General features: G+C 39.0%; 2 protein-coding genes across 2 annotated transcripts; one reads left to right on the forward strand and one right to left on the reverse strand.

Annotated features, from left to right (window-relative positions):
* Positions 1-202: 202 nt before the first annotated feature.
* On the reverse strand, positions 203-6,231 carry LOC140953957 (ribosome production factor 1-like). The gene is made up of 8 exons (XM_073403342.1): positions 6,076-6,231; positions 5,836-5,916; positions 4,345-4,440; positions 3,478-3,631; positions 2,582-2,664; positions 1,473-1,651; positions 786-912; positions 203-657 (listed from the first exon to the last, which is right to left on the reverse strand). The coding sequence occupies exons 1-8, from the start codon at positions 6,229-6,231 to the stop codon at positions 616-618; spliced, it is 918 nt and encodes a 305-aa protein (XP_073259443.1). The 3' UTR covers positions 203-615.
* Positions 6,232-6,293: 62 nt separating this feature from the next.
* LOC140953956 (aldo-keto reductase family 1 member A1-like) lies at positions 6,294-11,962 on the forward strand. The gene is made up of 6 exons (XM_073403341.1): positions 6,294-6,588; positions 7,578-7,848; positions 9,125-9,265; positions 9,904-10,109; positions 10,756-10,842; positions 11,722-11,962. The coding sequence occupies exons 1-6, from the start codon at positions 6,394-6,396 to the stop codon at positions 11,785-11,787; spliced, it is 966 nt and encodes a 321-aa protein (XP_073259442.1). The 5' UTR covers positions 6,294-6,393; the 3' UTR covers positions 11,788-11,962.
* The last annotated feature ends 3,605 nt before the right edge of the window (positions 11,963-15,567 follow it).

A 15,567-nucleotide genomic window follows, 5' to 3' on the forward strand; every position in this document is an offset into this window, starting at 1 on the left:
ACATTTCGTTAACTCATTGAAAAGGTTTGAAAGAGCGTGTAATTAATTCATTACAAAGGGGCTCTCAACTGAGGTTAGCCAAGATTAAAAACAAAGTTAAAAATAGACAAAAGAAATAAGAGTAGTTCAGTGCCTTCAATTTGAGGTTCCCTAGGTTTGGATTTTGTTCATAGGCCACAAATTAGAACTTGCTTCCATACCCAATGGTTTCGTTAGTCGGTCTCGTTGACAATTTGATTTCGCAGCAGGTTATTGACGCAGCACGGAACTTTTGACGTCAGCAACACTTTTATTTTCACTAAATTTAAGAGGGCAAACCTGGCAACGAATTTGGCAAATAAAATACTTAATCACCAAATTTCGTATGGAACATTACTATTTACAAATTTCCAGCAAGAAATTGTCCATTTTATATTCTCTCCATTTTCGTGGGCTTACAATAAAGATCGAGAGTCGACACATACGCGTTCCAAGCCAGTGATGACAGTACTTATAAAGCGACATGTGTCTTTGAAGAATAGTTCTCTGTCGCCATTGTACAGAACGCTGTTACATTAATTGGCTGGAAGCTGCAGCTCGACACATCACGAGTTTTACTTCTGCCGACTACCGCCTTCAAAGAAAAAACTTTTTTCTGCTTGTGTCCATCTCCTTTCTCTGCAAAAAAATAATTTTAAGATCATGAGTACTCAAGCAAATGCAAAAAAATATATTGAAATTAGCACAAGCTGGCCTGGAAGAAGACACCTGCACTATATGCTACGAATCATCATTTTTTGACAAACCTTGTGAATCCATTCATACTCGCCGAACTTGGAGTCGAAAGTTCCTCGTTGCAATGAACGGAGTTTAAGCGTGAACCTCGGCCCGAGTTCCTGAAGTCCTGCCTTCTTCTGGTTCTTGAAAATATACCTGAGGCGTACATGTAAAAAAATGAAAAAGAAATCTGCCATTAAAGAAACTCTTAGCGTCGACGTTGTCTCGCGAGAACGCGCGAGCGAGGGGCCCCTCCCGGATTCGCCGCTCGCTCGCCATTCTTGCGAGACTCGTTTCACTCGCCCAAATAGGAGAGCTTGCTCGCAGGCTAGACTAAGGTCAGGGGAGCAAGTTGTCCGGATACCAACATTAGAGACCTTTAGTTTCGACGACGTGGACGAAGTTTGACTTAGGGGTTTTTCTTGTATTCTAACAAAAAGTGAACCTTCCCGAAAGCTTAATTTCAATTTTCACCAAAAAAGATTATAAACACAGTTTTTTTATTGAAGGAGGCTAAGCCCTCTCACGACCGCAAGACGATGAAACTTCTATTCTTTCCGTCACTACGACATTTTCGCTAAAATCCGTTGTAGAATAACTACAGCTCTCATGTTTTACCCTCAAGCGCGTGCATTCTAGTAGTTTTGTTCTGGCCTAAGAACCTCAAGGTCTCTATTTGGGATCTGGGAGGCCACGATTGTAGTTATCTGACCCACCTGTGACGTCTAAAGAAAATAAAATCCCGTTGGTTGTGGAAGGTAACACATTGTCTGCCTTGAAATTGCGGATCGTGAGGAAAGAGCGCTGCCAACAAACGTGCAACAGAATGACCAAGCCGCGTGCTGAAATTATTGAGGATCACTTCTGGTCTGTGGCTTGTCATGCGACCATGGTTCTAAGAAGAAAGTAAGGTCAATAGACTTTTTTTCTGACTTGTAATGTGCGTTTAAAAATTTAGGCCAGATTAGGATAGGATAGGAACTTTGTTAGGCACAGAGATAACAGTCAGAAAGTTGGAAAACTTTCTTAAAACTGAAGCTTTGTGAAGCTATTTTAACAGCTAAAAGCAATGCTTCCACTCAATAGGGCATATCCAAAATACATTTACACATACAAGTTAAGTGCAGTAATATGTACTCCACGGGCAATGGAAAACCTTCTTCACTTGCATGTAGTTTTCAATCCATGGCAAATGAATTCCGTTTAACAAAAAAGAAAAACAAAACAAATGACTGAGTCATCTGACCTCAGTAGACTAAGACTGATGGATAGAGGGCAGGAGAGCTCACCTTACCCTCTCCTCAGTCTTTCGCATGTTTGCTTTTGCAGAAAAAAAAAATGTTTGCTTTTAATTTTACTCATCCAGAGTGACTGAGAGCATGGATCAGGCTGGGGAGACCCTCATCAAGTTCACAAGAATACAATACAAGGAGTACACAATGTGAATTGCAATTCTTCTAATACAGTTTTCAAACTCATTGATAATTAATTATAAAGAAAATACAAATAAATTAACGTTTAATGAGTGTTTGAAGATCAGATGAAAAACTGGTCATTTTTTGCATCCTTAATTTCTCCCCCTAAAATCATTTGTTTGAGAAGTAATATCAAGCATTCGACACAGTGTTTCACCACCAGATGAGTCACCTAGAAGTTTGTCAAAAATAGTCCGCTACACGTCGTATTTTCAACTTTCTTCTCAGTGTTTCATCTGGTGATGAAATGTCTCATGCTTGATATATTACTTCAGACCTGCAAACAATTTATGACAGACAAAAAAAGCACAAAAATTAATATTAAGTCTACTGAATTTTACACAACATACCCTAATTTCTTTGCCAAGTTTGATGCTGCTTAATTTGAAGTATGCTGTGGGACCATCTGGCAAGTGACTGATAACAACTCCATCTAAAGACAATTAGTTAAGGGCTGTGTTTTTGTGTGTCATGGCAGGGTTTTGGCCATATTTTAGTTTTAGTTAAGTCATCATTAGAGAAATCTTTTCACCTTGGGGGCATCGGGGTATGGCCACTACCCCAAAAAATGGAATCAAGAAGTTCAGAAATGCAATTACCAGCATTCTTGGCATCAAACTAGTATTTCTCATATTGCTGTTATTCTAAGAGGATGTCTTGGACTTCCAGACAATGTTGTTCTTTCTTTCTTTTGAAAACCGTATAATGATAAATTCTCCAGAGATATTAAATTAGGCTTAATATCATTAGGCAAAGTTACAGGTAAACTTGAGCTAATGCAGCTAGCAGTCTTCCCCACTGGCAGTACATGACTTTTGGGGTGGCCTCCAGGGGTTGTACAGGGTTTCAAGGGTCATTGCTTTACATGTGCAGTGTTATCAGCTGATCTTTGCAGATGAAAAGTACTGCTATCGCTTGTGAATCATTGGGGATTCTTACACCCTCTCCTCCCTCCTGCTATTGTGTTTGGTTAATAGGGAAAGTATTCTTTCAGGTAAGTTGTTTCCACTGAATTATTTCAGTGTGATGGTGCCAGTTAGAGGGTGCTCGTTTGGGTGGTTCCCACATTCCGGGGTTGCCAGGGAAATCTCCCTGTGGCTTATGGTATCTGGTACCCCACTAACCTTAAAGGCACCAGCTCCCAAGCTAAACTATTTGCAATGAGTTTAACAGACAGGATAAGAGTGGTAGATGGTTGGTTATTTGCTTATTATTGAAATCCCTCAAAAAAAAATTGAAAGGATACTTGGTACTTTCCGATCTTCATTGACAACTATAAGAGCGGTAAATCCTTTTTCCTTTGCCTGGGGAATGATTTTCTTCAAATCCAATCCTTTGCGCACACGGATTTCAGAGTTTGGAATAAGTCTCTGAAGTTCCTCCATAAACCGAACTGTTTTCTAAACAGCGAGATTAATAATCAAGAACTTTAGTTAATAAATGTAACAATAAGGATTACAAAGAGGACATTACACTGTGGTGCGAAGATATGAATTTTATTTTTGAGTGACAAAACAATATAAATTTTATTGTTTTTGCCACGAGAAAATAAAATTCACATCTTCAAGCCGCAGTGTGATGTTCTTTTTGTTATATAAACAAAAAGACATTGATAAAATAATAGAGGGAAATTACCGAAATTACGTTATTGATAAACATATGAGATTATGGAAAATAAACCACTCAGGTCCCTGATGTAGTTTTTATGAATTTTACTAGTGGTATATTTTTCAGTAAAACACTCGTGTCTATATAATAAATGTATTTAATATAAACCTTTTAAACCTTAGAAACTATGTAAAAGTGTCCAACATTTTAAATCCTCCTTACAGAATACTGCTCAACCAAACATAGAAATCATAAGAAAAAAAGATGACAATACGTGACAAAGCTTGTTTAGTCAAAAAAAGGAAAAATAAGAAGAACATTACGCAATGGGAAAAAATTGCCCCATCTGGGATATGGAGAAACATTATTTACTCCCAAACGTTGCTTGTTTATCCACTGTACCACATAAGATAAGCTAAAAAGCTTATTAATAAGTAAGATGTAAAATTATTGCAATGAACTACTGACTTATAAAATGCGCTTAATAATATTTTATTTACCTTACCAATTTAGATCTATCACTTGAGGTGATAAGAACTTTAGGAACCATCTCACATCTAAAATAGGTTGCCAACTGATCTGATTCTTCATCATTTCTCACCTGAAAGAACAACAATATAAGGAAACCATGCTGACAAAAACAATTTATCGGCATGTAGTTTGTTGATTAAATGATAATATTAGACATTCCTTTGGCCAAAAAAAAATTGAATGATATGTCTTTAATCAAAACAAAAACACTTTAGAGTGAATAAGTATTTGTTGTTAGTACAGGTCAATGGATTATGACCAATCTGATAGACTACTCCGTGAAATTTGAAATTTATACATGTACATAAATTAGACATTAGAGACAGAGACACAAAGTAGAGAAAGTAGACAGTTCGAGGCCCACTTGGGAGCACAAACCAAGGTTTTTTTTAAAAACTTGGTGAGATTATGCTAGCTGTGATTGAAAACCATTCTCAGTTGAGCTGATTGTGTCATTGACCCCAGCATTATTAAGCCACTGAATTGTATTGCAAGGGGACATAAAAAACCCATCACATTTTTCAAAACAAGTAGGGGACGTAGACCCTGGTGTCATGGTGTATCAGATTTGTGACAAGATCAAACATGGACTGAGGAAACTGCAAAGTGCACCTTTAAAAGCTGACACAAGATCTCACCCCTCTGATTTCTCTGCAATTTAGCCACTGACTGCAAGGTGATGATGATGATGACCAGATGATGGTAAGTAAAATGCTGCTGTGGCTCTTGATGATGATGATGATGATGATGATGTTTATGTTGAAAATAACTGCAGAATACCTGGCCAATCAAAAGCTATACCTCTAAAACAGTGGCTAGGTGGCTATGTAGCTGCATGGCCACTTAGCTGTGCACCCTGCAGCCATATATCCCTTATATACAGTTGTGGCCAGAAAGACAGCTGTAACCCTATTTAACAATAATTATTCCTCGAGCCCGAATGGGCTCTGAGTCGCTAGCCCATTCGGCCTTTGGCCTCATGGGCTAGCGACTCAGAGGCCATGAGGGTGAGAGGAATATTATTGTTTTAGTAAAATCCAGTTAGTTGGTCAAAAAATATCAAGAACAAAAAATTTTTAGCCAGTTAAAGCTAGACTTTAATCCTTTTTTGCCACCAAAAAGCCTGCGCTTTTCGCTACAAGTTATATATAGTGGGCTATAACATATAGCCTAGTAGTAGATCAACCAATCAGAATGCAGCATTGATAATAGACCACTAGTTGGATTTTACTAAAGCCGGTAGCTGCATAGCCTCATAGCCACAAAGTAAATGCCTTGTTCTTCAGGCACACTTCAGTACCTAAAGCCCCTAAAAACTGGTGTAAAGCTGTAGCCACGTAGAAACACTTTTGGATCCAGCTTTTGAGTGGCCAGGTATTCTGCAGTTACTTCGGAAGTAGTCACAGTGTTAGGATATTATTACGTTAAGGCATGATAACACTTAAAATGAAAGAGTTCACCTTACCTCATGGTCTTCTGGTTCCACAATGGTGTCATCAGCCACACGTGTGTTATCAATGGTTCTAGGGACTTGCTTAGGAGGGGCCTGACAAGAAACCACAAGATTACCAGTTAAAGAGAGACTTAAATTGTGCAGCAAGTGCCTTAAGTAAGCAACATTAAGGATGTGTACGCAACCTTATACCTTTCCTAAAATCAGTACTTTGATCTCACATGTGTGTTTACAACGGTAACCGCAACTTACCACATTTGGGTCTCGTGATTCCTCTCTTTTTCGCTTCCTTTTTCTTTCTTTCTTCTCTTTTGCCTTCCTAACTTTATCTTTTTGGTAGAGAGAACTTCTTCTAAGCTTATTTTTGATTTCAGAAAACTCAACGCGTTTTGCTTGCTTGTCGGCCATTTTTTTATTTTATTCGTACCATTCCTTCGCGTCCAAGAAGTGTGTAACCTCGCCTCGAGGAATCTCGTTTCATATGAGGTCATTCACGTGTTCCTCCAGGTACATTCGAGTTCAGGTGAAATCTCAAGAAAAGCAGTTCTGTTATTTACGCTTTCAGTGAGAATGGACACGATCCAGCTGAATAATGGCAAGTCTATCCCATGTTTGGGCCTAGGAACATGGAAAAGTCGCCCAGGGCAGGTTGGAAATGCTGTGGAAGTCGCTATCAAGGCCGGGTACCGACATATCGATTGTGCAGCGATTTATGGCAACGAGAAAGAGATAGGGGACGTTCTTAAGTCATGCGTCGGAACTACGGTACGAAACTTGAAATTGCTACGTTTAGCTAACTATAATTGTTAGCTATAAAATTATTAGGGACGAAATAAGCTTGACATTTTGTTACCGCACCCCCACCCCTTGCAAAAACAGTCTGGCAAAAAAAAAAAAAAGAAAAAAATGCTGAGTATTTCCACATGTGCTGGGTAGGAAAAACAAATTAACAAGAACAACAACAGCAGAAATTCATTTTTTACATATTGTAAATTATGCAGCCCGCACGCATCTTCTTATTCTTCTCTCGAATCTGGAAGGGGGTATTTTTGGGATTCAGGATTGGACCAAAATATTTTGGGGGTTCACGAAAATGCTAGCCTCCCACACAGATGATCTTAGGGGTTTGTCACAAGTTCCTGCCCCAGGAACGTCTGCTGATACAAGCAGTTAAATTCCTTTCCCTTTGTTCGCAAATAAGAACTTGCAACTTGAGTTCATGTGTAGATTATCGGAGAACCGATGAACACTGTTGAAGTCAGAGTGTTGACAAGCCAAACACGATGTACAAGCTCAGTGGGGTGTGTGTGATACATGATCAAAGAGTTTTGTTCCAAACAAGAATGTGGGAGATCAGCAATGGCTCCATTTCTGTCTGTAAAGGCTGTCATTTGCTCATAAAGGTGTTTTTGGGGTGAGCGTGAGGTCTTCACCTTTCATAAGACCTTTCTGATCTTTTCTGGAGTCTCTTGGGAAATTTCTCAAGGATGTCCCAGATCTGGAAGTGTGCGGTGATTGGTCTACGTTTTTGACCGCTTGTTGCAGCAGACATTTGTTGGGGAGGATTGCATGACGAGCAAGAAAATGCAAGTTATAAGTATGTAGGATAGGGAGAAAAACTATGTTTGTGAGAGGAGAAGAAAGGTGAACAGGCAATCTGGGACCTTACTCCCCTCTACAGATCCTCCAATAAAAGTGTACCATCAAAATGCTTGAATAAAAATTCCATTTAATACCATTGCTACACATTGCAGGTTGCCAGAGAAGAACTGTTCATCACGTCTAAGCTATGGAACACAAAACACAATCCAAAAGATGTACGCCCTGCACTGATGAATACTCTGAAGGATTTAGGGCTTGATTACCTAGACCTTTACCTTATCCATTGGCCCTTGTCATTTAAAGATGGTGACGAGCGTTTCCCTAAAGATGAACAGGGAAATATGATTTATGCCTATCATGATCCATGTGACACTTGGAAAGCTATGGAAGAACTTGTTGATGATGGTCTTGTCAAAGCCATCGGTAAGAAAACTTCCCTATCATGGGCTTTTGCTTGGCGAGTCACTGTATGGCGTCTTCCTAGGCCTTCTCGGTCAATGCATTTTGGTGATGTATCTGAGATGAAAGGGTGGGAGACTTGCTCCGACCACGTAACCCGAAACGCATTGGTAGCGCACAATAATGAGGCCCAGGGACTAGGCAAGGTTGTTGTATGCTCTCTAAAAACATACATGTATACCCCCTTGATTTAAAGTACAGTTGAAGTCCCTCTACATAACGCCATTTTGAAGTGCCACAATTTGCCTTGTTTGGTTTACTGTGTTGGTGATTCAGAAGCAAACATTCCATTCGTAGCAGTATGCAGGATGTATGTCACATGAATCTACAGTGTACATTTAGTTTTAGGGAGGTACAGCATCTGGACTTGTAACCCATTGCGGGGTTCTCATTTGACGAAAATCAATTTTCTCCTAAGGATATCAATACATAATCAAGAGAAAATGTTGTGAGAATATATAGAGTTGTCACTTCATGGAAAACGCTTTGATCTTTAAACAAATTCTCCCAAATCATTAAGGGAATGTATGGAGATCAGTCTTGAGAATTTGTATTTGGATTTTGGGGCTTAAAGAGTTAAGTGCTGGCAGCCACTAAAAAACCGGCTACTTGGAGGTTTGAGCCTTTTACTTTTAGGGGAAATAGGGTAAAGTGAGGGAGGGAAAGCCTAAAAGATTGCCTACAGCACTCAGTTACTAAGCAGCCTACTTTTACATCCTAGCTGTCAAGTAACACCCTGCCAAAGGTTGACTCCTACATGTATTTGGAGTACTCAAGGATTTTTTTCTGAGCTGCCTGTGTCATTGACTGAAAAATCATCTTTCTCATGAATTGACACCATGCTTAAAATTCACCAAAAAATGGAAGTAAAGAGTCAGTTTTGCCACAAGTTGCAACATAATAAGTAAGGGAAGTAGAGCCTGGTTGTGTGGTGCATTTCATAGGTGGTCCTAGGAGGGAAATTTTTCAGGCCCACAGTAATAATATTATTGGCCTCACAATGTCAAGGTTGTGCTTCATAAACAAAAATAATAAGAAAAATTACATGTGAAAAATTGATGCTTTTCACACCCTTGGCTCAGGTAATTTTGACATTCCCCCAGCATGTGTTTTAATACACGAATAGTAATATTGTCCTGTGTGTTGGTTTAATTATGACCGGCTCTCATCCTTAGTAAAGCTTTATATGAAGCAGTCATACGTGTACCTACAATTGACAATACCTGATTATTTTGTTTAGGTTTATCAAACTTTAACAGTAAGCAAGTTGATGACATTATAGAAAAAGGAAGAATAAAGCCTGCAGTTAATCAGGTGGAGTGTCATCCATATCTGAATCAGGCTGAGCTTGTGGAACACTGCAAGAAAAAGGGTGTTGTAGGTGAGGCTATTAATCCCAACTTCATTAAATTTACCGGTATAGAGTAAGTAAGATGGTTAGTTTGGTTGAGCATTAGCTCAGATGATATGAATTCTTCCTGCCAATCATCCTTGTCCAGTATTTCTGTTCTGCGTTCTCTGATTAGAGGCTTTTGGATTTTAAGACGAGAGCGACCACAAGACAAGATTTTTTCATTACTAAGTAGTACATACCCACGAATCAGCATCACTTTGGCAGGAAACTGTGATAGCCATCGTCACTCTTCTACAAATTTTTAGCAAGAATGTCACATTGGTGGGAACTAATAAAGGTTAAACCTCCTTTAATAAAATTAGCCTGGAAAAAAAATTATTTTGTTGAGTCTTCTCCTTGTAGTCATCTTTATTGTCGAATGTAAAGGTCTCTTTTGTAGAGTAAGGGGGATTGTATTTCTACCCCTACAGCTGTACATGTATGATGGACTAGCATTCCATCCAGGAGGGGTGGGGGGGTGGGGGATGGCAATATTCCTAGGAGCTTCATGCTACTGAAATAGAGATAAGCTATGGTGCTGTGGGCCCCATTGGCTTGCAGTACATTTTCACAATTTCTTGTTACACTCCCAGCACTTCAATATTGCTCCTTTTTTCTGTCATCAGCCACAGCATACAGCCCTCTTGGATCACCAGACCGGCCCTGGGCAAAGCCTGATGAACCCACCCTCTTGCAGGATCCTAAGTTGCTGGAAATAGGCAAGAAGTATGGCAAAAGCCCAGCACAGCTTTGTATCCGCTTCCAGATTCAGAGGGGTGTGGTTGTTATACCCAAGAGTGTAACACCTTCCCGCATTCAAAGCAATTTTGAGGTAAGTTTGTACAGTTGAACCTCTGCTAAAACGGTGGCTGACCAAGCGGTAAACGATGATGATGGCCGCGTCTTTTAAAGCTGGATAGTTTTGTGGAATAACAAAGCTATATTAGAATAAACTTAGTCCTGTTAAAGGGCCATAATTAGTTTTCTATAATGTGCCCTTCTCCATTCTAACTCTCTTTTCTTTATTATGTACACATAGTTTAATCAACCTTGTTATAATTGATATTGTACAACTAATGTATTATGTATAGGATGGAGTAAAAATAAAATACAAATACAAAATACAACACAGTGGCAGATCCAGGGGAGGGGCCAGGAAACCCTTCCCCCCCCCCATTATTTTTCGACCAAACCGAGGCCTAAAGAGCCGAAAAAAATTTTTCCGGAGACAGGGCCCCCCCCCTTTTCTCAGGGTCTGGATAACCCCCCCCCCCCATCTGAAGGTCTGGATCTGACACTGTAAGAGATATGTTCCAGTAAATGGATGCCAAGCTACATGTAAACAGCTAAACCACTACATTTTTAAGCTCCTGTAAGCAGACAACTGCCCTTTTTAGAGTCCACAGTAATATCACAGTATGTCTTTATTAGTTTGCAATGTGATCATACTCTGAAAAATGTCTTATTTTAAAATGCAGGTATTTGATTTTGAACTGTCAGCTGACGAAATGAAGTTGATTGAATCATTTAATATTCCTTTCCGAGCCTGTATTCCAATGATTGAGGTGAGTCAAGGGCAAGATTTGGGAGGACAAAATGGACTTTCCTTAATCTCTTTTTTGACACAGTTGCAATCTTGTATCCTCCTTAAAGGAGATATTTGTTTGTGAGTTTCAAAGTTTTGGGTTCAAATTGTGCTGAAATCAGTGTATCAGTCAATTTTGAAAACCCTAATCCAACCATGCAATTGCGCTGGAGCGTTGATACTTGGTTAGCTCTGTATTGAACGGGAATTTGACATAAAACGAGCCTTGCCTGGGGGGCTATTTGATCAACAGTTTCGAACTATATTTTGTTAAGGAATCACTCCCTTTGGGTGTTTGCCGCTTATTGAAAGTATTTCTCTACAGAGGCAGCATCATGCATTCTCTCTTTGATTCGCCTCGCCCGCCAGAATCGCGTAAGATAAGATAAGATAACTTTATGATATCTCTTTAGGATATCTCAATTTACAAAAATCTATTTACAAAATTGTTATGAACATGTGATCAAAAATAAAAAATGTATTATCATAAGAGTACTAAAATCAGAAAAATACTAAAAGCAAAGAACGACAAAATTAATTATTAAAACGAGATAATTATTTAAAACAAGATATTTTGCCGCATGGGAACATCGCGATTGGCTAGTAAATAATTGACATGTTCACTTTTATCGCTTATTCAATTAAAGATTTCTTCCAATAATTTCCAGAATGGATTAGGCGAATCAGGTTTAGATAACTTAAAGAGTTCAAGACCAGCCTTAAAGGCGTTGATACTTGTTGAATATTTTCGCACGCGTAGTGGCAGCTGGTTCCAATATTTGATAACTCTATTGTTCGCATTTACCAAGCGAAGTGAAAAAGATCCTCATCTCAAGTTACTTTTGTTTTGCTTCCTTAGGTTGAAGGAAAGAGAGTTGCAAGAGATGCCGGCCATCCTCATTACCCATTCAACATTCCCTTTTAATGTTACATGTGGTTTTCTGCAACGTTTTTGGTGGCGACGGCGCATTTTGTAGTTAGGTAGTTACGTTTTCTTTTGTTCTATTTCATAATGTACAGTAATGATTTCAGTATCAAAGTCCAATATTATTTTTCTGGGTTTAGTCATGTACATTAAATTGAAGTGTCGTACATATTGAGATGTGCCTGTTGAGTTTCTCCTGGGAGGGAGGGATGGTAGATGGTTATAGCTGGACTGAACACCGCGTAATTGCCGCCATTTGGCGGGTTGGTGTTCTCCTTTAGTCTAGCTCAAGTCGCTTCGAGTTCTTGGCTTGCTTAAGCCTGGCCTCAGTTGTTCACAAAAGCTGGATAGCGCTATCCACCGGATCAGTCACTCTCCAGTGGATAAGTCTGACGAAAACCAATTGCGCTATCCACTAGATAGAGATTTATGATTAGCACTTTCCAGCTTTTGAACAACTGGGGCGTGGACTCTAGGTAAATAACGGCAATATGACGTCACTGAATAGCATTCGCCAGTCGACGTCGTCGCGTGGACAGCGCGCGAGAATCAGTTCCAGGTTTCATGCGGTAAACTAACAAGGAAGCGCTCAGATACTTCGCTGGTTATTATCTTCTAGATTGTGCTCGATCGTGGGTTGTCAGTGGCCGACGTGATTTAAGGTGCAAGCCAAGCGCGAAAAAAAAAAAACACGAAAAAACAAAAACAAAACAGAACAAAAAACAGGCTGTAAAATTTCCTTTAACCTAGATCCAAACTCTCGTGGTTTTACAATTTTTTAATTAATTACCATTTTTTTCTTTCTTTGATGCTGAACTCTTTTCTATTTTTGTTGCTTGACGGGAAGGTGTTTTATATTATATGTGAGAAGGAATAGAAAAGAAAAAACAAAAGAAGCGAGCAGGAAGAAAACAATTTTTTCCGTTAAGAACTCTGTCACGTAAAGCTCTTTAAACAGGATTATGTCAAAGCTGAAAAATATATAAAAAGCCCCACCTTGGCTGCTTGTGCATATATGCGGGTTTAAACAAGTGCATAAATATTTGCAGGTACCCCGGAACTATTTCCATAATTTGACCAAAACAATTTTGTTTATCTCACGTAATCTAAGTAAGAATGATGAGGCTGAATTAATTTAAGAGATACTTAGTTGGAAAACAGTGTAATTAACGATTTTCCGATTTCGTTTAATTCCGTGTTTATAATGCAGTTAAATTAATAGAGTGCAAAATTACATTATCTCTCAGAAATTCATCGTAAGAATAATAAAGTGCGTCTATATTCCTTACATTTTCAATTTTCATACTGAGTACGAAGCTAAAGTGAAAAAGGTCTTTACACGAGTGCGGTGGTCTACTCAAATGACAAACCATATATATATATATATTTTTAAATGTTGACTCTTTTTTACACGAGTATAATCTAAAACGTTTTCAAGTGCTATAGATGCGACAAAACGTGGACGCTAAAGAGAATTGTTCCAGTAACATGACGGAGACGTGGCATTTTAAGAGATGACCCAATAGTAGCAGAGGCCCTGTTTATCTATGCTTTGATACAAATAGCTTTTCGGAGACAATTTTTCATTGTAGAAGCATAAATTCCAATCAGAATACAATTTTCGAGTAATTTAAAAGAAGCAGAAGTTTCAGATGAACCAAGCACTGATCGAAGTCCGATCCTTTTCCACGCACTATCATTGACGTAACTAGCAGATAGTCTTTGAGTTTGTGTTTCAAAGTGTTCCTTTTTATGATTGTTCGCGCGTCTATTTCATTCAGTGTCTGTAATCCTCTCGTAATCTTTGCGACTCCTCCTTCTCTCTGCTCATTTTAGATGAATTATCCACCATTCTCTTGAGAAAAGATACGTAAACGAATGAAAGAACGAACGCCGAGGCCACAAAAACACCCGCTTCTACTGCAACCATGGTTTCAACGTAATACTCGATCCTCTTAAAAAAACTGTGATCCGATCTTTCCTCCTTAACGTTTGCCTCTCTGAAGACGCAGACTCAAACCAACAGTCAAGTGCTATTTCTAAATGACGAAAACAACGTTGTTAACTATTTTCTCATCAAACGCGACGCTAACTTGTTTTTCAAGAGTTGGAGTTTCGTAACAGCGTAGGCATGAAATGGAAAAACCGCGTTATGAAAAGTTGATGACTCTTAACCGCATAGAGGCTAACAATCTTAAAAAAACAATTTCTATAATCTTTATTTTCAATGCTGTATTTTTGGTATTACTTCCACTACTTGATGGAAAACTTCAGAACAAAAAATGACACAAACAAAAAAACAAAAACAAAACAAAGCGTTTCTCGTCGGCCGTTGTATGGCGGTTGAGACGTGCTTTGGTGGCTATATTTGAAGAGAGGCGGTTTTTAGAAGCCGATGGTTAATGCAAACTTAAATGTATTTATGACTGTTCGTTGGTGCAATAGAAAGTGATCATTGTAAATAGTCTTAGATCCCGTCTACACGTATCCGTTTTTGATTGAAAACAAATATTTTTCCTCCGGTTTGGCCTAGTGCCGCAAAACGGATATTTTTAAAATGGAGATTTTTGAAAACACCGGCTTTTAGTTTACGCGTGGGCAGACGAAAAAGGAGATTTTCGAATACCATGATGTTTCGTATACTTCTAGCATGACCCGTTAGGATGCTAATGTATTTACATCGTTTTAGCGTTTTCGTGTGGAGGGGCGAAAATGATTCGAATACGCTACGTAAGGATGTGTACTTTTTTTTGAAAACGGCGAAGAAATCTCCGTTTTCAAAAATTTAATATCCGGATTTGTGTCGATGGCGCCTTATTTTGATCCAGAATTCAACCGTCAAATTATCCCCAGCGACTGTTGTTATATGAATTTTGTATGGACGATCTAAATTGAGCTTATGCACGTCCTATTCACTTTCTTCGCTGTTATCGCTGTCGCTCCCTACCCCTACCCCCTCGCAGTTTTTTCTTGCTCACTTTTTTTCTGCCCTTTCCACAATCTGAACTCCTCACCAAGAACAGGTGGGTCATCATACGTTTGTGGGAAACTGCTCACCTACCCCTCCCCTAAGCCAACATTAGCACTAGTTAATTCTCACTTAGGGTTAGGGTTAGGCAAAATGTTGGCTTAGGGGATGGGTAGGTCGGCAGTTTCCCAGACACGTGTAATGATCCGAACAGCCCTTACCATTAAATAACCCTATAGGGTGGAAAAGCAACCCTCCAAGTTGCGACCATTTTAGTCGCCATGAAGCCTAGAATTTTGAAGCTGGCGACTTGATTTGTAAAAAAGTCTCCCTATACACAAAGAATGGTCGCTAAATGGCGACCAAGCAAAAACTTTAACTTGGAGGGTTGAAAAGTCCTGTATTTCGGCAGATGGCTTTTATGGTGGTCTTTGAAACTATATATGAGGCTGGCCCTCAATTTTTAACACCTTTTTTTTGTATTTAGAAAGACATTCAGAGGTCATTTAATTTATGACGGTTCGCAGTATTTTCAATTTTAATGTTTTTAGAAACCACGAAAAACTTTTTATATCATTAGGCCCCTGGTAATACTCGTTTTCATTGATTTAACAATTTTTAATTGCTCCATTGAAATAAAATCCTATCCGGCAATTTTCACATCCGGGCTTCAAAGTTTCAAAACAGCACCTACTAAATTATAATTTAGTATCCACATGTACAACGTCCTGCTCGAATTCTTCCTGAGTATGATCAGTTGCTAATGTGCGTATCTGTGGAGACCGTGGAGAAATGATGGCTACGTTATCAGC

This window comes from Porites lutea, chromosome 12 (genome assembly GCF_958299795.1).
Source record: "Porites lutea chromosome 12, jaPorLute2.1, whole genome shotgun sequence".
Lineage (NCBI taxonomy): Eukaryota > Metazoa > Cnidaria > Anthozoa > Scleractinia > Poritidae > Porites > Porites lutea.